A 25,813-nucleotide genomic window follows, 5' to 3' on the forward strand; every position below is an offset into this window, starting at 1 on the left:
AAGCGTTATATCGAAGAACACATCAGAGTCAAAAGCTTCTTGGAAAATCCAAACATCTTGTATAAATTTTTTGTCAACAGATGAAATGTGTTCCAAAAATTAGAAGTAATACGAGTCTCTTCGAAATCCAAACGTCTCGTCTCAGAAAACCCAGTTATCTGATCAAAATTCAAAAGATGAGGAAACATCATTGAAATCCAAAGCTCTCCTCATCTTTGAAAATCCACCTGTCAAAATTGTCATCCAAAACCAAGTGCCTTCCAGAAGGCATGTGTCTGACAGGTCCTTCCAGAATCCAGCAGTGTTTTTGACGTGCCTTGTTTCCATTTCAAACTTTGTGTTTTATGTATCTGAACTGTGTTCAGCGGCGCGTTCACTTGTGGCCCCCGAGGGTCGGCTCTCATCGGAAACGCAGGAGCAGGAAGTCGCTCTGGACACTGTTTGGATTTCAACACACCCGTGATGTTTTTCCCTGCTTCTGGTATCTTAACTTTGCAATCTTCTCCGGCCTCAGGTCGTCTCGGCCAAGAACCCATTGGTCCCCGACAAGCCTTTGTCAGGTTCCGACAGACCTCGATCAGATCTCTATCACGCCCAAGCAGGTCATTGCTAGGCCTCAGTAAGGGCCTTGCAGCCACCCTTCGGCCCCACGGGCTTTTGGATACACCAACTTGTCTTTGTCAGGGCTCCATCAGGCCCCCGCTGGCACCTAAAGGCCCTGCAGACCTCTGTCGATCTCTGTCGTGTGCCCACAGGCCTACGCATGTTTATGTCAAGTACCTGCAGGCCCCAGTCGGTCCTCATAGGCTTCCATCGTGTTTCGACGCTTGGCTCCATTATTCTCAAACAGGCCACAACAGGACTCTGTCAGGCCCTGTAGGGCTTTGCTAGACCCCAACTTGTCTTGGTCAGGCCCTTCCCAGGTCTCCGTCAAGCCCCCATAGGCCTTAATCAGGCCCCTGGTATATGATGCCCATAGTGCTCCCATAGGCCTACGCAAGACTCCTTCAGGCACCCGCAGGATCCTGTAGGCATTCTTCAGGCTCCCAAAGGCACCCGCAGGATCCTGTAGGCCTTCTTTGAGCTCCCACAGGCACCAACGGGGTCCTTGTAGGCCTTCTCCATGGTCCCACAGGCACCAACGGGTCCTTGTAGGCCTTCTTCGTGCTTCCACAGGCACCCGCAGGGTCCTGTAGGCCTTCTTTGAGCTCCCACAGGCACCCGCAGGGTCCTGTAGGCCTTCTTTGAGCTCCCACAGGCACCAACGGGGTCCTTGTAGGCCTTCTCCATGGTCCCACAGGCACCTGCAGAATCTTGTAGGCATTCTTCGGGCTCCCAAAGGCACCTGCAGGGTCCTGTAGGCCTTCTTCCTGGTCCCACAGAAGGGTCCTGTAGGTCTTCTTCAAGCTCCCACAGGCACCCACAGGGTCCTGTAGGCATTCTCTGAGCTCCCACAGGCACCTGCAGAATCCTGTAGGCATTCTTCTGTCTCCCAAAGGCACCTGCAGGGTCCTGTAGGCCTTCTTCCTGGTCCCTCAGAAGATTCCTGTAGGTCTTCTTTGAGCTCCCACAGGCACTAAGAGGGTCCTGTAGGCCTTCCTCGATCTCCCACAGGCACCCTGCAATATCCTGTAGGCCTTCTTCGAGCTCCCACAGGCACCCACAGGGTCCTGTAGGCCTTCTCCGTGGTCCCACAGGCACCCACTGGATCCTGTAGGCATTTTTCTGTCTCCCGCAAGCACAGGCAGGGTTCTGTCAGGCTCCCACAGTCCTCCGTCACACTCCCGCTGGCCCCCTCGACCAGGCGCCCTGTGAGCCTGATGTGGTTTGACATCGGGCAGTAGAGGCGCATTGTGCGGCAGCCCTTTCCACGCATGTAGCTGCTGTATGTTTGTTGATCTGATTTTGTTTGTTTTTTATTTGGTTATTCTCACCCGGTTCAGAAATACAAGATGGGGACGCACTAGCAGTGGTGGAATCTTGTCCTTCTACTATAAAAAAAAAAAAAAAAAAAAAATGAAAGAAAACATTCTTTCACTCTAGTTGGGACTGAACTCTGTGGTTTATTCAACGGCCTCTCAAGCCTCAGCTGGTCTTTGTCAGGGTTGTCTTTTTTATTTTCCCCTCCCTCTGCACGGCTCGACTTGGAAACTCTCTGTGCCATTTCAGATCATCCTTACGTAGGTCAGAGCCTTTTTTTCTTCCTTTTTTTTTTCACGCGCAGCGTTCTTCCAAGTCATTTTGAAAAGTGGTCTGCTAAAAGCTCTCCTTCCTTTGAAGAAGCTGAAATGGAGAAATCCGTCATTTGAAGTCTCAGGGCTGAATTACTCATGGCATTGTGGTAAACTGATGAGTAAGTGGATTTTTTTCTTTTTTTCAATTAAAAAAAAGCAGCCAATTTTTACCCTTTCCTGTCGTCGATGGGATTTTTTTTGGCATTTGTGACGCCCCTTTTAGACAACCTTTGGTTTTCGGTTCCGGCTGGAGTGGGACAAACAAATGACGGAACCATTTTTGCTTTTTCACGGAAGATGTTGTCAGCTGCATCTAGATGTGGAAAAAGGAAGACGCACTGAGAAGCGTCTTACGTAATAATTCGTTAAGAAAAAACAAAACAAAAAAAAAACAAAAAGTAACCTGAAAATTACCATTATTTTTCAGGAAATAAAATCTGTAAGAGATGTTACAAGAAATTGCCTTAAATAAATAAAAATAAATCATTAAAAATAAATCATTAAAAATAAATAAAATAAAATAAAAATATATAAATAATAAAACTAATGTTTAAGAAAAAGTCCCCTTCAGAAAAGCCTCCCCAAAAAGTAGGATGTAATTTATTGATTCCCCAAACGGGTAATGATAATTGTTAGAATTATACCTAAAAATGATTTTAACCCCCCCCCAAAAACAAGCAAACCATCAAAAAATGAAATAAATCTAACAATAAAACATCAACATATTAAATGATATATTTTTAAAAAAAAATATATATATTTATATGTCCCCAGGTGTCAGATAGGAAGCTTTAACCTTGCAGCTCTGACCTTGAACTTTATGTTTAACCTACCCCACTTGAACCTCGGTCCTTGGTAGCAACAAGTGTGTTGCTGAAAGGGCACTAAACTTTTGTTTGTTTTCTTTTGTTTTTTTTAAACACCAGTGCATGCGTGTGTGTTTTCGTGCGCGGGTGTGCGGTTCCGTTTTACAGTGTGTATTTATGTTGCTTCAATCTCAACCTCTACAGAAAGCAGGGTCTTTTTTCTCTTTTCCCTTTTTTTCAATTCCTCGTATTTTTTTATGCTGACTGTCATTTTGAGGGTCATTTCTGTTCGTCTCATTTTTTATTTTAAGCGTTTTTGGTCGCGAGTTGAAGGGCAAGGTGTGGCGATTTTATTCATTTTTAATTAATTTATTCATTTTTACACCGAAAACTTATTACAATCCCCTCGCACTAGGAGCCCCAACAAGGGTTTTGCGTGAAATGCTCAGAATGAAGGAGGCAAAACGACAGTCAAAGGAAGGAAAAGAAAGTTTTAATGCATCAAGAGCAGAAAATCATCCGACACCAACGTGGATTTGCAAACACTCCTCTCTGGGATGGATTCTGTTTCTGCAACGTTTGACAAACCAGGCCAAAGAAAAAGTGGGAGAGGATAATTGTGACGAAGAAGAAAATCCCTCTCACTGCCGTGGAAGCCTTGCCCTTCGCCCTGCCCTCCAAATCTCTCATCTCACCCGCTATCCTAAAGACTGCATTTAAGAGAATTTCGGATCGTTTTTTTTTTTTTTCTCCCTTTGTTTTTATCATCTGGACCCTTAAACTCAGTTTGACTTACCGAAGATGAATGCCATCTGCAATCTCGTGTTTGTTTTTATACGAGCGAACGTCTGCGTAAGTGTGTGTGTGTGTGTGTGTGTGTGTGTGTGCACGAGCACGGATGAGCTAATGCAGAATATGTCAGCCCCGGGACTTAAGACCATGCTGAGTGATTCTCTTTGGCTGGTTTATCTTAATTCTTTAAGATAAGGGGGATGTTCCGCAGACTCCCACTTTTTCACCATTTCGCCCAGCGGCTCGATTTGTCCGATCCAACCAACCTTCGTTCCACGTCAGGTTGGATTCGTCCCGCGGAAGTGTGTTCGGTGTGTGTCAGGAATTAAAAAAAACGCCCTTTGAAAATTCATTACTGAAATATTAAACAGCAGTGAAATATAGATACATGTTTCATCAGCTGACTTGTACTCTTGTAGCTCTGGGTGAAATACTCAACAAAGGTATTTTTTAATAAAATTGCGTAAATATTGAAAGGCTTTTGGGATATTTAGCTTCTCATTAAAGCGGCGTCACTTTGAAGGAAATCAGCGCGTCGATATTTGGGTTTAAAAAAGCAACGTGCCAATGAATTTGGGTAAAAGACACAAAAAAATGAAGAGTTTATAATCTAAGGACGATGACTCAGTACGGGGAATAAATTTAGATTCTAGCCTTTTTTTATCTGCTGTGGTGGTTGTGGCAACCTGTCTTCACGTGGCGGGGTCGGTCGGCCGGCCCCCCTTTGGATTGTGAACCCGGCCCGGAGAGACAAATGGCAAAAACCGACATAGCACTTATTTTCTTAACCCCGGCCAAAGTGTAATGAACATCTGCAAAAGTGACACATCTTAATAAGATTTTCCCTGACAGCTCACCATGGCGATGGCGTGACGTCACCCCCAACCCCCCACTCTTCCTGACTTACCCCGAAATTCTTTCTTTATTTCCCTCAAAAAATAAAAACGCTCCGAACCAGGCGTTCTCCCTCTCTCTCGGTGACAGAGGCCATTATTTTTTTCTAACGTCCCATATTCATCAGCCATGTTGAATCTTTCTCTAAACAGAGAAGGGTGAAGCGAACGCTTGGGATTGTTTAATGGCCTCCCCAGCTGTCCTTGCATTAATTGCGGCGCTCCCCTGACACACACGGCGTGACGGGTCCCTGAGAACAGCCGTAGGAACCGCGGCCTCCGGGTTTTTGATGAATCGGTTCCCTTACCAACAGCTGGCAGGTCAAAGTTATGGGAATAAAATACAATAAAATACATATAAAGTAAAATACAATAGTCAGGATGAGATAATTGAGGATGAGAACTCTTTGATTTTAAGCTATGCGTAGCATCACCTGTTGCAGAAAAGAAAATGGTCAAAATTAAAGTAATACAATTTTTTTTTTGTTTGTTTAAATAGCTAAGTGAGAAATCAAAAGATATTGTGTTTTCTTTTCTCCATAAAAGTGAGTTCACCTTCAGGGGTTGCACAGCTCACACCCTCTGGTATGTAATAACATTAACAGGATATTTCATAGTTTGCGGGATTTATACACATCAAGACTTTGTATGTGTGTGTGTGTGTGTGTCCCCATACATTTTTATACTTAAAATAAACATATTGATAGACATCCATATATTAAAGCACATACATGCATTCATTAGTTTTATTTGTATTTATTTGTATTTGTATTTGTATTTCTTAGTCTCCCACCTTTTTTTTACTGTTTATACAATTTCCTAGTATTATTTATTTCTGTTATGTTTTACTTGAAACTTTGGCATAACAATTTCCTTCAGGATAAATAAAGTTGTTCTTATTCTTATTCTTATTCTTATTCTTATTCTTATTCTTATTCTTATTCTTATTCTTATTCTTATTCTTATTCTTATTCTTATTCTTATTCTTATTCTTATTCTTATTCTTATTCTTATTGATATACCCATACAATACATACGCTACATTCAATGCATTTATACCTATATAGCAACTTATGCATTAATAGATTAATTTGAAATTGAAATTGAACTGTTTCAAAAAGCTGCTGGGAACTAAATGTCTTTTTTTTTTTTTCTTTAACCGCAGAAATGGTTCTGCAAAGCCAAAACCGGATCAGGTTTCACGAGTTGGTTGATATGCGCGGTGCTTTCACCGACGGGATCCGAATTGACCCCCCCCCTCCCGCCCGTCCTGTCCTGTCTGAATTCCTTGCAGGGATCAGTCCTGTCACACAACGGCCTCTCACTGATCTGCCGACAGAAAAGCAAACAAACAAGTGGTCATTGGTGTGAGATTATGTCGACCCCGCACCCCCCGCCGTTCATTTGGGGGTTTTGGGGGGGGGTTCTCACGTGAGCGCATTTGGCTTTCCAGTAATGAGTCTTTAAAGGTAAAAAAAGACCGGCAAAGTTTGACAATTCCGCTCTCGTTCCCAGCTGGGCTCGACTTTAAGCTGGATTAGTTCATTTTCCCTCCGTGGGATTAACAGCTCGTGGTTCAATTAAACATTTGAATCACAGGAGTGCTGCAGGGCGCCTGGACCCATAAATGAAAGAAAGGAAAAAGTGTTTCTGTCGTGGGAATGAAGGCCCGGGCAGTCGGGGCCGCACCGTCCGACCGCGGGGAGGGGGGGATGTTTGGCCTCGCCGGGGATCGGGACGCGATTGAAGGCGAAGCCGTTCCCAGACGGAGCGGAGATCTAAGGAGGTTTTAGCCAACGTACAGAAAAAAAGATTTTCGCAAAGGCTGGTGAAACTCTTGTATTTGAGCTTCGCGCATGCTGCGTGGGGAGAGCGTGCACAATACACTCAGAAAAGCCCGCTGGAGGAACCGAACCAGGAGACAGAAGTTCCACCCTTATCTTTTTAAAGATTTTTTTCTGAATTTTAGATTATTTTTATCTGAAAATGAGTAAAAAAATGCACACAAAAAAAAAAAAAACATGTTTAGTCACAAATTTCTTCTACTCAAATGAACAGCTTCTCACTTCGATTGTATTTATAAAATATATATATATTTTTTTTTTAAATATTGTTTTTGATGCAAAAAAAATGAATAAATAAAAAACATGGTATATCCTTGTAGATTAGTCACCTAGGTGACTACCTGAGTGTGTGCCAAGCAAAAAAAAAAAGGCACTGTGCATAAAAATGAGAATTCAACAGACCAGTGATGCACCAAATGGCTGCAGACGGAAATTATTCCGCCGTAAGGGAAAGTAAACTTCTTGCTGTGTGAACGTCTGCTGAGGCTTTTTATTTAGTCAGAAATATTCCCTCTTCTATTGTGATTTAACCTCCCATGAACATCAGTTAGCAGGTTTTCCCGTCCCTGTAGCTTAAAACTCTTTCTCCGCCACTAAGACTTGTCTATATTTTAATAAACTCCGGCGCTGATATGGATAGTTAAGTTTATGAGAAATGCCATCAACTTTAAAAGCGTTATTCTTTTTTTATATCAGTTGATATTCACCGGAGCAATTTTAGCCAGTTTGCCGCTATTGTTTCTAAAAAGAAAACAAATCTGGGACGTCTAGACGTAGAACAGGTTGGCGGAATTGCATAGAGACGGTCGAGGCGGAAGAGACGTCTGTAGCCGAGGTTGTAGCTTGTGACGGACCCTGCATTTTTGCAGGAATCGCCTCCGGCTGCCATTTTTCAAACCGCACGCTGCTGCTCTGCAACGTAAGCGCTAACAGGCCTGAGCAATAAAAGCAAATTGACCTTTGTGTGTAAAAAAGCTCCCTGAAAAAAGGTTGCCGGAGAATATATTACTTCCTCGATCTGGTGAGTTTCCTGTGGAAACAGGATGCGCGGGCAGGACGCGACACAATGAGAAATCAATCTTTTTTGTATCAACCAGGGTCGGGATTGTTTGAAAACAAAATAAAGAAAAGAAAAGCTGTAATTAGTCACAGGTTTTGAGAAAACCTTGTGGAATCAAAACATGAATCTTTCACAGTTCCATATATTCATGGAAGCGTGGCCTTTTAAAGACAGGTAGTTTTTTGGAGTTTGTTCTGATATGAGGACAGTGAGAGTTTGATTGGAAATCGGTACGATGGGAAAAAGGCGTTATTATGGTATCTTAAAATAAAAAAAAAAATGAAAATAAAAAAAAACTCACGATTCTGCTTTTAATTAATATTTTCTGGTCTCATGACTCATTTTTGGAAGTCTGAGCCGTAATTTTTTTTTATTTTATTTTTTTGCATCATGTTATGACTTAGCGTGCCTGAATGCGTGTCCGAATCGGGGTATATTAACCGACGGCGCGGAATGGAACCACCGCAATTACGTCCACGTGGGGATGCGAAAAAACGTAAAAAAGATGCGAACGGGCGACAGAAGGAAGAAGGGATGGGAGCAGAAACGACGGACTTTTAACCCCCGGCTTTGTGTTTTTTTTGTTTTTTTTTTTACAACTCCTTCCACTACGCTCGCTTAACCCCTTTTTCCGTCCGCCCGACTGCGCCGAGCACTGGATTTGGGCGGCGGCAGTGGAGGGAGTGGAAGTCGGGGGTGGAATGGGTGCAGCGCGGGGGTGGGAAGGTGGCGACTGCTCCTGTCGTTGACCAGATCGTATGTGACACTATAAGCCCTTTTACCCCGCTTGAATCCTCTGGCGGGCCCCCTCGTGATCGGGGGCCGCCGCCGATTCATCCAGATCCGATCCCACGACCTGCCATGTTTGTAGCACTTGATACCGGCGTTGTTTATCTCTTATTTTTGGAATTATCTCTGGAATCGTGGAGGATAGTTTGTGAGATATTGCTAGACGGGGACTGGAGGGGAGGGCGCGGATCGGAGATGAGTCCAACATGTGGAAAAAACAGGGTCGTAGGAGGCAGAGGAGGGAGGTGTGTGTGTGTGTGTGTGTGTGTGTGTGGCGGGGGTGGTTGCCCATTGTTTTCAATTAAGAAATGTGTGTTGTGCTAAGCTGCTAAGTCTACACAGATCGGATCCGGGGGTTCTTTTGTTTGGAATGTTGCATAAACGTTGAATAAACGTGTATCTTGTTCCGGTGGGTTTGTTAGAGCGTCCGCCGCCTCGTGTTTCATCATCGGTTTTATTTCTTTTAATAAGAATTTTCGATTGTGTTGTTTGCAGACTAAACACAAACTCGGCTTGGATGATCACCACACACACACACACACACACACACACACACTGAGTGAGAAAGGTGGGAGGACCCCGTCTCTTTTGTCACCCTCTTCTTTTTGTCAGATTCCAAAACACCCCAAAGCCGTCTTGTCCAACCCCCCTCCCGAAGGATTTATTTTTAAGTGTAAAAGAACACGGGGAACAGGACAACTTTCCCGCACGTTTTCTCCTCCTGACCCTCCATACTTACACGCCGGGGTCGCAGGGGGTGTTGTTGGCGATGGCGGTGGAGGTCGGCTAACAAATGACACCCTTGTGTTAAACCAGGGGTTGCAGGGGGTTGAGGTTTCGACCTCCGAGTAACTTAGAGCTCCCGCGATGCGACCGCGGCGAGGAATTAATCGTCACCTCTCGACCCTCGGAACGCCGGCCCCCTACCAGCCCTCCCTTCGGAGAAAAACCCGGAGGTGTTATGGATGACGGTCGGGACCCGGAGAAAAGCGGGAGGCGGAGAGTGTGGAAGGAGAAGAAGAGGGGGATGAAGTGCTTCCTCTCTGGTCGGGCCTCTATGGGAGCCTTTATGGGCGGACAATTAATCGTCTCTGCGGGCTTCCTGAATGGGGGGGAATTGAGACGGATTGTCTTTGGCCTATTCAGCTGCGTTCAAGCGTATCCACCGATAGAAAAGAAGAAAGAAAAGAAAGAAAGAAAGAAAAGAGCGGTGGCCATAAAGGGACAATTCTCGCAGCGAGGACGTTTTTTTTTTTTTTTTTTTTTTTGAAACGGGGTGGATCCGCGCAACAGGCTGCGCGGCGGCCATTTCTGAAATCGTTGTGGCAACTTAAAACGTAAAATCTTTCGACGCCTCTCGTTATTGTTTCGTCATTGAAGGCGATCGGTGAGGAGAAGCAGGCTCGGATTTTTTTAATTTTTTTTATTGATTTATTTATGTTTTTATTTTTACTCCTCCTCCTCCGACGTCCCGGCGCCTTGACCTCCGCCACCTCCCCGCGCCGAAAGCGCCGGGCGGGGGGTTGGGGGGGCGCTGGCGTCGAAGCCGTAAATCACTTAGGGAGCGTCTCGAATCGTGTGGAACGTAAAGTCGGGCTCCGGCTCTGTGGAGAAAATGTTGGATCAGGAAAGAGAGAAAGAGGGGGGAAAAAAAGAGGGAGCGCTAAGGATGAAGCCTGGAATGGATAGGAGATAATGGAATGTCCAGGCAACATTGGGAGGCCATTGAAGATTTTTTTTTTTTTTTTTTTAATCCACTAATGATGTCCCGGAGCCTTACATTCTGTCTTTGGCTACAGGATTTTCTTTCCCATGCTATTTTGTCCAGAGGGTTTCGAACATGCATACAAATGGCCTGTTAATTAAGATGGATGCTACTCGTGAAAGAGCCGACTTTGCTATAATAAGAGAGTTGAAACATGCGAGGGAGTCTCCATGTTTTGGGAGTTGACAGGTGCTGTGTGTGTATGTGTGTGTGTGTGTGTGTGGCGGAGGGTATGTATAGATGAGCAGCCTCCTAAGTGCACGTTTAGCGCTTTCATCCGCTGATAGAAAAGCCAAAAAGAGAAGCAAGGATATCTTTAAGGCGCTGTTTCCATAAAGAGATGGAGGGGGTGTCCCATCATTGTCAAGTTATTTGGCAGACATCTTTTTTCCTTTTTTTTTTTTTTTTCAATTCCACCTCATGTTAAATTCATCAGTATTCGTCATTTCTCTGCCCCTTCAGAAATCCCCCCCCCCATTGCAGAGCCGCCCGTTGGCCGCTAAGCGTTAGCCTCCTCGGCGACCGAGCGGCGGGGAAAAGGTAGCCGTTGACGACGCGGGTTGTTTGTAAAACAGTTTGATCGGAACTGTGGGAACCTGAGGTTAACGTCAATAAAATACGATAAGGTTATGGAAACCGATCGGGTTTTACGTCTTAGCGGTTGCCGCAACGAGAATCTGTATCGGACGGATTTGATTCAGAATCACAAAAGTTGGTACTGCACGATCGACTTGAGACACATGCTTGGCTCCCGGTTTAAAATACATATATTAACCATAGGAGGGCAGTAAACATGACAATCGGCACATTTTTCGTCGTCTTTTTATTCCTCCAATCCCCGTTAAAGCTAACTAGGACTCCAGATGGCAGACGTTGTCCTCCATAAAAGTTGAATAATTAAATCCCCTCTTTAATCCAACTCGCTCCTGGGAAAAGTTACTGGGCGCTAATCTGAATAGCTCGCTTCCTGACGGACTCCCAGCTCGGTCTCTCCGCCAGCTTGGCTACCTCCAGGTAACTTTAACACGAAGTTTAATAGCGAGATGTTGCAGCATTTTTTTTTTTTTTTTTTAAAGCCCGGGCGTTTAACTTTGCCAATTTGGTGCTCCTCTTTGTGAGCATTTAGCTTAATATGAAGAAATTGCCATGTTAAACAGAAAACTAGAGCCTGGAGACGATTAGCTCACTGTGAACGAAGCGCACGCAGACAAAAAAACCTCCAGTCAGCGGTGCCGAACAGCGCTCGCAGGGGCCGTTTTAATCCAAACCCGGCTATAGTCGCTGCTGAAAATGGGATTTTGTGTTTTTAAGGAGGGGTTTCCTGCCGTTAATTTACTGGCAAACAATAGCAGAGTCACTTCCAGGAGGCAGCGCGGTGAAAAATACAGGGCAGCTTCGCCGCGAGAGGCCACGTCTGCTGTCGGGCAATAAATACCTGAGACGTGACCATTTATTTTCAGCAAACCGGCCGCATTCACATTCAAACCCCCACCTTTTCCTTGTTATCAGTGACCGGGGAATAACTTACACCGAGATTTATGTGTCGGATCTGCAGGTTTACGCCGGGATTTAGTCCAAAAATGAAATGCAACGATATAAAATTCATATTAACTTTATTGTATTGGTCACCATGGCGACGTGACTGTCAAATCCCCGATCGCACTCGTCGGTCAGTGCAGAATGGCGCTTTTTTTTTTAAACGACACAAAACAGAGGCGCCGTTCCACCACGAGTTATTAATCATCCAGTTTCAATGTTTTGTATGTTATTTATTATAAATGCTCTTAATCGATGCACAAGTTGGAAGGGAGGTATTGCAGTCATTCTCAGCAAAGGCTAATTTACGCTTACGTTACGTTCATAAACAGGTACTGCCGGGATACTGTTGCTTAGCAACGGATCCAGTAGAGGGCAGTGCAGAGTTCTGAGATCCCAGTTCGGTTTCAGACAACAGAGGGAGACACAGAAAGAGGCGGTAAAGTCGAAAGGGGTCAACTTCTTTTAACCACTTCTAACCTCTCCCGGTTATACCCGTGTTACCGTCTTCCTGTTTTCACTTCGGGCGGCGCCGCTCTATTTGCGCTTCCAAATATCTACGTCATTACGCGCCAAATAAACGGTTGGTTCGGTGTCCATTTTCACAGTTCCGCCACACGGAGCTACACCTTCGTCCCTCCTCGGATGCAGCATTTGCTGAAGAAAGCGTTAGAACGTGCAGGAAGACTAGAAACATTCCAGAGGAAGAAGAACTTTTATTGTTCTTCTGCAGCTCAGTGTGTAGAACGTAAACTTTCTTGGCACTTTATCATCCAGTCAGTCTCCTTTTGATATTTCAAAATAAGAGTTTCGGATGGCATCGACTTCTTCAGCCGCACATCCCCCTCACCCTTAACACACACGCGACTTTCAGATCCCCCTACACACTCTGTTTTTCCAGCCCCCCGAGTTAATATTTTTCGGGGGGGTTCACATAAACAGCGGCTGCAGGGGGTGCCTGCAGCTTTTCCTCACAACCGTCCAAGTCCTGTTTCAGATTAAGGCTGGTTACTGCATCATCCATCGTGCATGCTCTCATGCGCTCGCTCACTGGCACACACACACACACACACACATTCCGAACTGTCCGTCCTCGGCTCGTGCTTGTTTAAAACGAAGTAAACAACTGTATCGTTTTTTTTTTTTTTCAATTCTCATTTCAACCACCTTTTTGCACGATACAAAATAACATTTTTTTTTCTTCCCACTTTATGATTTACTGTGGAATTAAATGCAAAATTGCAGTTTATGACCGGAGGGGAATTTATCCATTTATTTATTTATTTATCAGTGTTCGTCTTGTCTTTTGATTCGATCTGGGTTCCTAGTCCTAACACCGTTTCCTTTGTAAATTAGATCGAATAAATAAGCCCCAAACATCATTAGCGATGGTTAATTGTTTAACCCAGATTTCCTGGGTTTTCAAAATAGCATAGGGAGATGGTGGCGGCGGTGGGAGGGGGCTATCGGGGGCGGATGTGACTTCTTCGTAATTAGGTCAGAAACAGGCTAAAGTCCTCGGCTAATGCATTTTTCCTCCCTTCAAATCTTGTGCATTTATCACACGGTTGACATCATGCATGAAACTGATCCCATAATATTAGCGGAGCCCCCCCACAGCCTGTTTCAAGGACTAGCGGTCCGATATCTGCCGTCCGTCGCTCAGCCCAGACAATTACCACCCGGAATTTCACAGATCTGGGTCTGTCAGGCGAAGAGTGGGACATCTGGAATAATCTCTCCATCTTGCATTTATTTGTTCAATGGCATTTCCACAGACTAATTGCATGCGAGCCATGCAATGCAATTAGATGTCAGTCACTTGTTACTTGTGGAAGGTGAAGCCTGTGGTTGTATCATCTTCTGGAAATCCAAATCTGTTTCTAAAACTCATAAAAAATATATATATTTTTTTTCTTTTTCTTTGCCGCTGCTCCATTTCCTCAGTCTACATGATTTGAGATCCATTATCGCAGGTTGGGGAGGGGTTGAGGAGCGAACGCTGGCTCAGACTGGGTCAGCGGCATCCACACTGGCATCCCTGAAGTAAGCTAAGCTAAGCTAAGCTGAACTAAGTTAGCCAAGCTAAGCTAAGGTAAGGTAGGGTAAGGTAAGCTGAACTAAGTTAGCCAAGCTAAGGTAAGGTAAGGTAAGGTAAGATAAGGTAAGGTAAGGTAAGGTAAGGTAAGGCAAGGTAAGGTAAGTTAGCAAAGCTAAGGTAAGGTAAGGTAAGGTAAGGTAAGGTAAAGGTAAACTGAACTAAGTTAGCAAAGCTAAGGTAAGGTGAAGGTAAGGTAAGGCAAGGTAAGGTAAGGTAAGGTAAGGTAAGGTAAGGTAAGGTAAGGTAAGGTAAGGTAAGGGTAGCTAAGCTGAATTAAGTTAGCCAAGCTAAGGTAAGGTGAGGTAAGGTAAGATAAGGTAAGCTAAGCTACACTGAACTAAGTTGGCCAAGCTAAGGTAAAGTAAGGTAAGGTAAGGTAAGGTAAGGTAAGGTAAGCTGAACTAAGTTAGCAAAGCTAAGGTAAGGTAAGGTAAGGCAAGGTAAGGTAAGGTAAGGTAAGGTAAGGTAAGGTAAGGTAAGGTAAGGGTAGCTAAGCTGAATTAAGTTAGCCAAGCTAAGGTAAGGTAAGGTAAGATAAGGTAAGCTAAGCTACGCTGAACTAAGTTGGCCAAGCTAAGGTAAGGTAAGGTAAGGTAAGGTTGGATGAGAGAAGAGAAGAGAAGAGAAGAGAAGAGAAGAGAAGAGAAGAGAAGAGAAGAGAAGAGAAGAGAAGAGAAGAGAAAAAAATCTGATAAAAATAGATTTATTTCTTCCCCCATTATTTCCGAAGCCTACTTTTCACAAATAGACTAATTATTTTGTTTTCTACCTTTCATCTTGGGAGGAATCTGGGGAATTTTGTTTTATTTTGATTTATTTTTCCCTCCATCTGCGGTAATTTTCGACGAAGGCTTTGAATTTGCGGCTTCAAGGAGATCCCGAGTCTGGCCTCGCCTCCATTAGCCGGTAATTAAACCTCCGCTCTGCTCCCCGCGGCGGCGGCGGCGGCGGCGGGGAAAGAAGTGGGCGGGGCTTCGTGGGACGTTTCTCATCCGCGAGGGGGGGAATCGCGACTCCTCTCCCTCAGTGGTGACGTGGACGTCTCCCCTGCACTGGCGTTCAGATGCATCCGGCTCACACCGGATCCTCGTCTTGCGAAATTCCTTCTTGAACGATCCGGCTGTTGATAAACAATCCTTTAGCAGCGGGTGAAGTGTTCCCACGAGAGGACGCTGATCCCTTTTATTAGAACCACTTCTCCGAGGCTCGGCTCTGCGGTCTTCATTCTGAGCCTTCGTACGCTCCTGTTTTAATTTCTCTTTTTCTTTCTTTCTTAGGAATACGATCATATACCGACTTTCTCCCATGCAGTGCGTTGTGGTCGGGCCCGCATCCAACTTTGTCTGCTTTTTCTTTTCTTTCCGGGCACATTCGATCCCCCCCCCCCCCCCCCTTCGACTTTCACCTCCGACACGCTCGCATTCCAGTCTCAAGATCGCGCGCTCTTCGCGCGGCCCGACGACTGCGGTCGGAAGATGAATTACGCCACAGGCATCCCGTTTGACAGCCCGGGCACGACGCCATCGGACACGCGCTAGGTCGGCTTTAGCTCGTCTTAATTATTTCGCCCCCGCCCGGCTAACGCTCACCTGCTACGGTTTTTCGGGCGGCGTCGAGCTTCGGATGAACTACGAGGGGGGTCTTCACGTGATGGCGGAGCGGCGGGATATCGTCCTTAGCGTAGCGTCCCGGTTCCTCCTGCGCGGCGGGGGCATTCGTCAGCTGTGCCGCGGATCATGCCATACGGTTTTGAGATTAAGGAAGACAAACACAGATGCGGGCCTGGGCTTTTTCTAGACGGTCAGTAATCTGTTTCCAAAGCAGGGAGAGGATGATAGATTGCATCAGACAGCGGAGTGGTGCGGGGACGGCGAGGGAAGCATGACTTTTTCCAGTGTGCAGTTTGCTTAGAAAAAAAAAAGAGAAAGAAAACTCCGATCCGTGAAGTTATGGGAATTAGCAAAAAGTGTCCTGACTGACCTGGGCGCGGTTCTTCGGAGGGCTCGCAGTCGGCGGTCGGAAGGGACGCAATTTGAATACGAGACGGATCGGCCATGTGTCTCCTGTTCTTTTTTTTTTTGGGAAACGCAGCAAAAATGCACGCTGTTTTTTTTTTTTTTTTTTTTTTTTTCAGCCTCTCCTGGCAGGCTCCTAACGCCGTGCCAGCTTCTTCTTCTCCTCCTTTTCGCCTTTAAGCGAAAACGTCCACGACAAACACGAGAGGAGGGTTTCACCCTTTACCACATATCCACAACTACAACTCGCCGTATATCCTCAGAGGCCGGTTTCACCGAAGCGTTCTCGGAATGAGCCTTAAGAAGGTTCGCCGTTTATTTCTCTCTGCTTGGATTCTTTCACGTTTCTCTGTCAGTTGAATCACTGAAGACCAATTTGTCCGTTGGCGTGAAGGAACGGGTAAATGGTTCGATGTCTCTATGTTTTGGGCGTGTGATTGACAGGTGAGTGTTTCCCCGCCTCCTGAATTAGATCGCGGACGTTTGATTTAAATCCACAGACACCGGGCCAGACAAATGTTCCCGCTCGATGAGTTTCATGCCACAAACAAACACATAAAATGTGCATCTTCAGACAGTTATTCATTTTAAGACTCTGGGAAAGAAGAAAAAAAAGTGACATTAAAACTCCCTGAACTACTGTATCTCCGAACTACTGTATCTCCGAATGATAAATCTCCCAGACACTCTTCCTCGAGGGGAAGCGAGACTCCTCCTTCGGTCGACGCTCTTGATTTACTCCGAAAGTTCTCTCCCGCCTCAAACTTTTGAGGTATTTCGAACAGTTTAAATAGGGTTGAAGGAAAGTTTGCAGGGGCAAGAAAGCACACCTGGGAAAGACAACAAATATATCCATATATATATATTTTGATAGTTTAAATCTCTCTGACGCTCCTAATTTTACATTGAATTAGTTTGTCCAAATATATAACCAACTCAACGAGAAGGTTCGAAAACTCTCGATATTCCCCTCACGTCATTTCTGGTGAGAAGAGCCCGCTGGGGAACGCTGAAGCGTTCAAAGACAACGCCGCACAATGTGAAAGCAATTTTCGTGCCCAACGCTAAGTGAGAAAATATGTTTTTTTTTTTTTTCATATTTTCAGCAACTGACCGGCATCAAACACTTGGATGCCCCGATGCTGACACCCTTTTTTTTTTTTTTTTGGAAGTAGAAACATAATATGTCCAAACAACCCCGGTCCAACCCAAACCGCCACCACAACACAACAGCAGAGCAGCGACGCTACAAAAGCGCCACCTGAAGCGAAAGCGATCTTTTGTCCGCTACTGAATCACTTGCACGTTTACAGAATATTATCACTTGCACCCCCGCTGTGTGACACAGTTTCCAACGACGCTTCCTTTATTGCATATTTTGGAAGTTCCACATGGTTCTCATTAGCTTAGCATCATTTACTCTTTGCTAATTTGTTATTATGATCAATAGAGGGAGATGTGGGGCCCTGACCTGGATTGATCACCCGTCAATCACAGGGTCACGTAGTGATGCGACCAGCATCCTCAGGGAAACTGCTAATTGCTAACAGACAGAGTCAAGTCCTTGTCAAGAGGTTTTTTTGGGGGAAATTTAATTTGATTGAGGAGATATTGTAAATTGGCACTGGATGCAAAAATCAAATCAATTGGATTTTTGAGATTGATATTTATACTTGGGAGAAAAAAAAAAGCTTTGATGAGGTGGAAATTTGGTTGAAATGTAGCTGCGATGATAATTTCAAGGAATGTTGATTTAATGTTAGGGATGCCGTTTGACATTTGGCCGGTGACAGTGTAAAGAGTTTTAAAGAGGAAATGCAGGTCTCGTTTGAACTTGTTGTCTGTAACAGTTGATATGAGAGGTCGAGACGGTGACATCACATCCCGCGTCCAATCAAACGCCATCCAATCAATCACAACGTTAGTGTACGGCTTGTAAACGAATCGGACGTTTTACGCCTGCAAAGTTTTCCTATGGAGAAAAGCCATACGCGTACTGATAGTGATTTATACATCTTTAAAAGGTTTTCCAGGTCTCCGAGACTAAAACCCCTGTTTTACATCACAGAAAGAATTAAATTTCTCCACCTGCGAACCCCTCCCGTATATCACGCCGAGTCCTCGGCCGTTTCACGCCGAAGTCCGATTCCTCACGTTCCCCGCTGGCATCGCGCTCTTCGGAACAAATTACTCCCGTCACTTTAAGGGGCTCATAATTGCGAGTTCTCCGGAAACCGCCGGACGCGTGAATCATTCATACCTCCTCGTAAATAATCCAGGCCTGGCAGACGCTAGCCGCCACCTGCAACTTGAAACATGGCCGCCTGAAACGCAATCTCTTCGTCGACTGATGTGTTTTTCGGGTGGGGGCGGGGGCACACACACCAAAGTTCCGCCTCTTCCTCCTCCAATACATTTTTCCTCCAAAGCCCTTTGATTTTCTCGCCTCCCGCGGGACGCCGGCACCAACTGGAAGCGGCGGGGCCATAATTATTTCCCTGAAACCTCCCCCCCCTAATTAGTTCACTCTTCGTAAAAAGTGGGCTTTGCATTATTTACACATCAAGAGGAGAAATAAATATTCATTGTTTGTTGACTCCACTCCGGGGTCCCTCGACGGCGCGGGCCGGGTACGAAGTCGCCGCCGCCGCCGCCGCCGCAACCACAGCCACATCAGCGGCAGCCACTTGTTTACGCCACTCCTGCACGGCTCGTGTCCCCGGCCCCCGTAATCTGTCCCGTTCATCTGTAATTATCTCCTCTCATGCAGACGCGCATCTCGGGGAGAGTTTAATCAGCGGACAACAAACAGGCCGGATCGGACCGACTGGCGAGCGGCCATGAGATCTGTTATAATTGCGACCTCGCGCGAACTTTTTTTTTTTTTTTGCAGCCAGGCTTTCACACTGTCTCGGTCGCCCGCCGGCGGCCTCTTTGTTCTGGCTCATCATTATTGAGAGGATTCCTCGCTCCAACCCGAAAAAGGGGAGTCGATGGAAGCCGCTTCGGAAGAGTTTCCTGCTACTGTTGGTTGCAGAGAAGATTTGTAGCAGTTGCAATGTCTGTTTTTCCTGTCGAAGCTCCGCACACACACACACACACACACATATACACTGCTCAAAAAAATAAAGGGCGCACTTAAAAAACACATCCTAGATCGAAATGAATGAAATATTCTTATGAAATACTTTGCTCTTTACACAGTTGAATGTGCTGACAACAAAATCACATAAAAATGAACAATGGAAATCAGTTGTATCAACCCACGGAGGTCTGGATTAGGAATCACACTCAAAATTAAGGTGTAAAAACAAACTCCAGGCTGATCCAACTTTGATGTAATGTCCTTAAAACAAGTCAAAATGAATCTGTGTTGCTTCCTGAGTGGACACTATGATTTCACAGAAGTGTGATTGACTTGGAGTTACATTGTGTTGTTCAAGTGTTCCCTTTATTTTTGTGAGCAGTATATATACACACAACTTGTATGTTGTATGACCTTGAGACCCAATGTCTGTCTTCAGGAAAACTTTTGCTGCTGGAGTAAGAAAAAAAAAATTTGCAGACGTCCCTTTTCAGTGCTGTTTCATCCGGGTGTATTTTTGGAAGTTGCATAATAATTCTCATTATCACCGTCAGCATTATAACAGGGAGGCCTTCGCTGGAGAATTTAAAAACAGCTTTTCCATATTTATAGAGACAATAAACACAGAACGAGCTGCAAAACGTCTCGTTGCGATAGAGGCGTATTCGCTGACTTTGAAATGCATATTGAGGCGGGATGAGGCGCCGGCGGGAACGACGCTCCGGCCGTGGAAACGCAATATCGTCACACTAGACGCCGAACACCTGAGAGCGTAAACGTCCCCTGCTCCCGCCGGGGTTTCCACTTTCTCCCCCCGACACCGGCGGAGCTCGGTCGCCGCGAGTCCTCGTCGCCGCTGTTTTCTACTTGCTTGGTTCGTTTCCTATTATGAAATAATAAAGGAAGGAATGTTCCCGTATGTGTGTGTGTGAAGTTGCGTCGGATGAGCGGCTCCTCATTTCAAGTCGGCTATCGTTCCCCGCCAGCTCCCCGGGAACGCTTTACCGCAAAGGTTAGACGATGGGAGCAATCCAAGTTTCAGGGTCGTCTGGTTTGACTGCGCAAACCGCCGAGATCCGGAGGTCCGGGACGGGGGGCGGGGGGGAGATTAATGGACGTCCGAGTCGCTGAGAAACGCAGATTTCTTCTACAGACGTTTCCTTTAGCGCCGCCCCTCTATCCGTCATGTTACATCACAGAATGAAAAGAGCCTGATAGCGACAGTGATATTGTTTATCGCAATTAAAAAGACACTTTATCATCCAGGAGGAGATGGGAGCAGGACCAGATGTCTCCTCCGTCCCATGTCGGATTACCAGATTTGTACAAATCCCAGAAAACCATCACTTATGTGATCATATGTTGATAAATGCTATAATACCGGGGATTAGCGTACAGTTTTTACATTTGTATATATAAAACAAACGTATAGCACGCCGTGGGGCAATTTTCCTTTTGTTTTTATCAGGATTTTCTTTCAAGCCGTAAGGTGAAAAGGAGAAAAAGTGAAAAAAAAGTGTGATTTTTTTTTTTTTTTGTCTTAATTTTCCATAAATAATGCAAGAAATCGATACCCGAGTATCGGATGCGAAATTGCGTCTCCTCCGCGGGAGGAGTACCTCCTGAACCCCAGAAAACACACAAATCATTTAATCCCGATGACACGCCGTTTAGCCATCTGGGCTTTAGATTTTGAAATAAAAACAACATGTAGGATGTAAGTTATATCAAGTATAATCCCCCGTCATTATGTGATCTGATTGTTTAATTGTCAGAGCTCCAACCCCCTCCTCCTCACTCTTCATCGCTCTTCATCATTCTCTGGCTTTTCCATAAGGTTTTGGAAACAGGACGCTGTTTTTTTTTTTTAATTCTATTTTTTATTTATTTTTTTTCCACTTATTGATTTCGTCCACCGCCATTCCAGAGGTGTCGGATGACATCGCCATCGAGTCCCACGAATCCTTTATCATTAATTCCTCTTTTTTATTCAGGATCCTGGCTGAAAATTTCTTTTATCCGCAATCCAGTCACTCATAGAGATGGTTGCTCTCGCAAAAGTTTGCAAGATAGCTTGAAGCGTTCAGTTGGTTTGACTAATCACGAAAGTCTCTGATCCCTCATCAGGCGGTATCATTAAAATCTGATTCTGCTGAAAGCAGTGGGTTGGGGTGAACTCCAAATCTTTTCCGCATTGGTTACTACGGTGACAGTTGTGTGGTGAGTCCTCGGCTATGGCAAGGAAATCTGGAATATTTAGCGGTAAATTCGCCAAAATAATTGGGAAAAAAAAAATGTTTGTTTCAATAGAAAAAAAAAAACAACCTGATTTCAGCTATAAAAAAAATATGAAGATTTGCCTGAAAATCAAATTGGACAGTTTTCCAAAATATGAAAAATATAATAATCAGGAAACTTTAATCCAGGTAAACTGATTTTCCCGCCCGGCTGCCGCTCCTGCTGCCTTAAAAATGGATTATCGGAATAAATCTAGTAGTACGCGGGGGGAGAGCGGGGGATGTTCTCCTCATCGGGGGTCTGTGATGGAACTTTATGTGGGTTTGTTTGGGTTCCAGAAGACACTGAGTGGTGGTTAGCTCGCTACGCTGTACTGTTTCACCGCAGCAGGAAGAAGGCTTTTTGTAAATCGGAGAAGGTTTTTACGGGTGGTCGAGCGCAAAGTGGAGCGGCGCTGCGGTTCGTCGCAAACTTTCTCAGGCTCTAATATCAGGACTAAGAGACGTTTGAATTGTAATGTTTACCAGTAACAGCGTGGAAGTAAAACCTGAAAAAAAATGGTGAGATTTGTTTATCAAATGAAATGTCAACGTCGCCTCACCAGTTGCTGAGATTTTAACAGGAAGTGTTTGCATTTGGTCCCCAGGTGGAAATCACACTGCAGGATGTCAACGACAACCCGCCCGTTTTCCCCAACGACATCCTGGACGTGACCATCGAGGAGAACATCGGCGACGGCTTCAAGATCATGCAGCTCACAGCCACCGACGCCGACGAGGTATTGACTTGCGGGGTTTCTATAACGTCCGATTTTGTTTTTTTTTTATTTTTTCGTCCCGTCCGCCACTTTTGGAATAAACGCACAATAATTGAATTCTGTTTGAAAAAAGATGAATTGATAAAAAAAAAAAAAAAAGAATACTACAAATAAAATAAAATATTAATATTCCCATAAATGTACTTAAATGTTTTTTATTTAATCTATATTTGATTTGGTCCTACGGTTTCCTCCGACAAAATTGAAAAAAAAATGAAAAATTGCCCCAAATGAGTGAGGAGTGAACAGCTGAGTGAAGGATAAGCAGCAGGCGATGGATAGATGGATATTTGATTTCATTTAATTCCATCTTGTTTTATTTAATTTCATATATTTATGCACATTTGTATATTTTATTTTAATGCATTTTAATTTGTTTCTTATTATTCAATTTCATTTACATTTTGGTTTATTTTTTTCTTTTTATGTTACTTTAATTTTGATTTTCCCCTGGTGAATTGAGTGAACCCCCAGCTAATTTTTTTTTTTTTTTTCCAAATACCCTTGTCTCTCAACTATTTCATTAACAGGCTGAACTGAAGACTCAGCAACATATTAGACGTTTGAATATAAAAAAAATCCAGATTATTATTGCTACACAGTTAAGTCCGTTATGAAAAACTAAAATGAAAAGGTTTATCTATTATTGAGTTGTTTTTTTTTGTTTTGCTAAATAATTTTGATCCTTTTCTAATTCTATTTGCAGAATTTTTGAGTCCCATCTGTTTTTCCATATATTTCTGATGTATTTTTTTCCACTATTTCAGCAGGTTCAGATGCTTAGAGATTTTTGTGGGATTTAATTTATCGTTTTTACATTTTGTATCACTTTTATCTTGGCTCATTTTGAGGCCACAACGTCTTCATTTTTCTTTGTTTTTTTGTAATATCCTGCATTTTATGTATGCATATTAATGCAGTTTGTCTGTTGCTATTTTGTTTTTGTTGTTTTCAATATATAATGATAATTTTCACTTAGCGTGTAACTGCACACTTAGTGCACACAATCACACTCTCTCTCTCATCACCCAACACACACACACACACACACACACACACACACACACACACACACACACATATACAATAACAGCCCATCAGTCCTCACATTATCTCCCTCACAGATTGTCTATATGGCACGTAGTTTTTGATGTTATCTGAAATGTGTGGAGGTTGTCCGGGTCAAAGAGACGGGAGAAACCATTGATTGTATCACCATGCACACACACACACTCACACACACACTCAAACACACGCACACAAACTCCCCCCTGCAGCCCCAAGTTCACATTACATCACTTGCTCTCACTCTCCATTTCCCGCGGTTCCATCTTTGGCCGAAAGGTGTGGATATCAAAACCCGGCGGCAAGCGTTTCTTAGACTTTAGCTCCCATCGGTGCACCTTTTCTGTCCGTTTCTCTTTTTTCACACCTGGCGTAAATCTCAGTAAAGGGGATTTTGAGGACACTGTTCCATTATTCCTCAAGTTGATGTGCAACATGTGGACTGGAGATCGAACCACAGCTCATTTTCACTCATACATGAATCAAAGAGGCTGAGAGCCGGAGGGTACGGAGGCAAATAAATGTACTAATTATAATCATAAAACAAAACAAACACATGGACATCAAATTAACTCACAAACCACAGCTGCTGATTGGAAATCATACTAAAACACCCCCTCCCCAAAAAACAAAAAAATGCAAAATCATCTCTTCTTCTAACATGCTTTCAATGCCTGCCACTTTATATAACATAGGAATGCTGACATTGGCACAAAATGCAAAAAAAAAAATTAATAATTATTATTATTTATTATTATTATTCATATAGTAATTTATGAAAATCAATAAAAGAAAAAAAAGAAAAAAAATATTAAAAGTTAAATTTACAACAAACATATAAATACATTAATATTTGGCCATTCATTCTTTATCAATACTGTTCATCCTGCACTCAGGTGCCGCCCTGGACCAGTCAATCACAGGCCCAATAAATGAATCAATAAATATCTATAAAAAATAATCCATGTGGCCTGGCCCCAATCGCAGGAAAGGATGGTGTCATGATCCACCAATCAGTGCAATGTAATTTATAAGGATAAACTAATCGGTGGAAAATTTAACAGAACAACCAATCGGGAAGTGAGAAAATAGACTTGAAGTTTAAAGTCTACGTTCTCGATCTGGTTTAAAACTTGTTACCAACTTTACTTAAGGACTCCAACATGCTGACCATAAAATTTTTTTTTAAAAAAAAATCACATTTTCCCTGAATTTCCTTTTTTTCTGGTTTAAAAAACAATTCTTTCTAATTTTAAAGTGATTCATTTGTATCTTTAATTGATTTAAAAAAAAAATATACAAGGTAGCATAATCACATATTAGTGGCTGATCTTTTTTTTATTTCTTATTTTACTCCAATCCTACTCTTAGCTCATTTTTTTTTTTTTTTTCAAGGTGACTAATTGACAGAGAATCTACTCCTGGAACTTTTTAACTTGCTAAATGAGTTTCCTCTTGCGCGGCTCCCCTGGAACGCTGCCGTTTAATAGCCCCCCCTTCCCGCCCCCCTACTGTTCCTTTCCGAGTGCCGTAAAGTAGTCGGAGCTCCAAAACGAAGGTCGAGGGGACGGCGGCTGTTGGTTCCAAAGATCTTCATCAGAGGCTTGAAAAGGCGAGATTAGTCCAACGAAGCGATGCTTTTAAAAAAAAAAAGCATTTTTGCTTTTAAAGTTTGTAAATTGCCTGTGTGTGTGTGTGTGTGTTCAGATCAAACCCCCCGCTCAGCCTCCCTCACCTTCCCAGCGCTGCTTTTGAACCCTATCAGAGAATTAATTGGCAAACGGCGGGCGTCGGGTTCCGGCCGGCGGCCCAGGTGGCTGATGGGATTGCCAGATCTGATGGACGACAGCAGGGTCTTAAGATATCTGCCCGGTTTTCGCCGTTCTCTGTTAATGAAATGAGACGCCGGGTCGAGGAAACCCGGGGTTTATCCGCCATGAAAGCCGACAACAGTGGCGAGGCATCAACTTTTCCCTGACTTCGGAAGACGAAAAAAAAAAACAACAATTTTATCATCTCTATCTCGTTTTTCTTTAGTGTGATTATATGATAAAGAATAATTTTAAGCAACAAGAATAGTGGCTGTAGCCCTCGTGATAAGTATTAAACTTATTGTTTTTTGTGTAATTGCGTTATTCTTTTTTATTCATTTTAGTCACTGAAATAGAACTTACAGTATTTTTTTTAAATAATAATAATAAAAATAATAATAATAATAAAACTACTTCTACAACTACTACTAATAATAATATTGTTCTACTTATTTCTATGAATGTCTTTAAGGATCCCTGACCACCTCTGAACATGTTTATTGAATTATAATAATTAATTTATAAAATTATAATAAATGTAATTCATTTATAAATATATTTATATAAACATATAAATATAATGTATAAATATAGTTAAATACATTAATAATTCAATGAACACACAAGATCAAGGGTCTGAAATGATGTATGAAAGTTATTAAAAAAAAGAGTTTTATTGAAATAACATTTTAGAGCTCAAGTTCAGCCCCTTAATTTGATATGGGACCAGATTGGACAAATATTAACATCTAGCTCAGGTGTTTCAAGATTTATTTGATCACTGTCCCGGATAGATTCTTCTTTAATCCATCCGTATTTTCCCTTACAGACTTTTAAAGATGTTTTTCCAGGTGTCAGGAAACTCTTCCTCGGTAGAACAGCGATTATTACACCTTTATTATCTTTGAAGAGGAGCGGGTGAAGAAATAAGTGTGGGCTGGTGCACAAAGATGAATAACGAC

General features: G+C 43.5%; 1 protein-coding gene across 1 annotated transcript in view; it reads left to right on the forward strand.

Annotated features, from left to right (window-relative positions):
* Positions 1-25,813, forward strand: part of fat4 (FAT atypical cadherin 4) — a 119,051-nt gene that overhangs the window by 39,696 nt on the left and 53,542 nt on the right. The window contains exon 2 of the mRNA XM_086158249.1: positions 21,805-21,936. Coding sequence (XP_086014375.1) covers positions 21,805-21,936 — 132 coding nt within the window. The remainder of the gene's footprint in view (positions 1-21,804; positions 21,937-25,813) is intronic.

This window comes from Fistularia commersonii, chromosome 13, assembly GCF_037954325.1.
Source record: "Fistularia commersonii isolate RoL2024-O1a breed Wild chromosome 13, RoL_Fcom_v1.0, whole genome shotgun sequence".
Classification (NCBI taxonomy): Eukaryota; Metazoa; Chordata; class Actinopteri; order Syngnathiformes; family Fistulariidae; genus Fistularia; species Fistularia commersonii.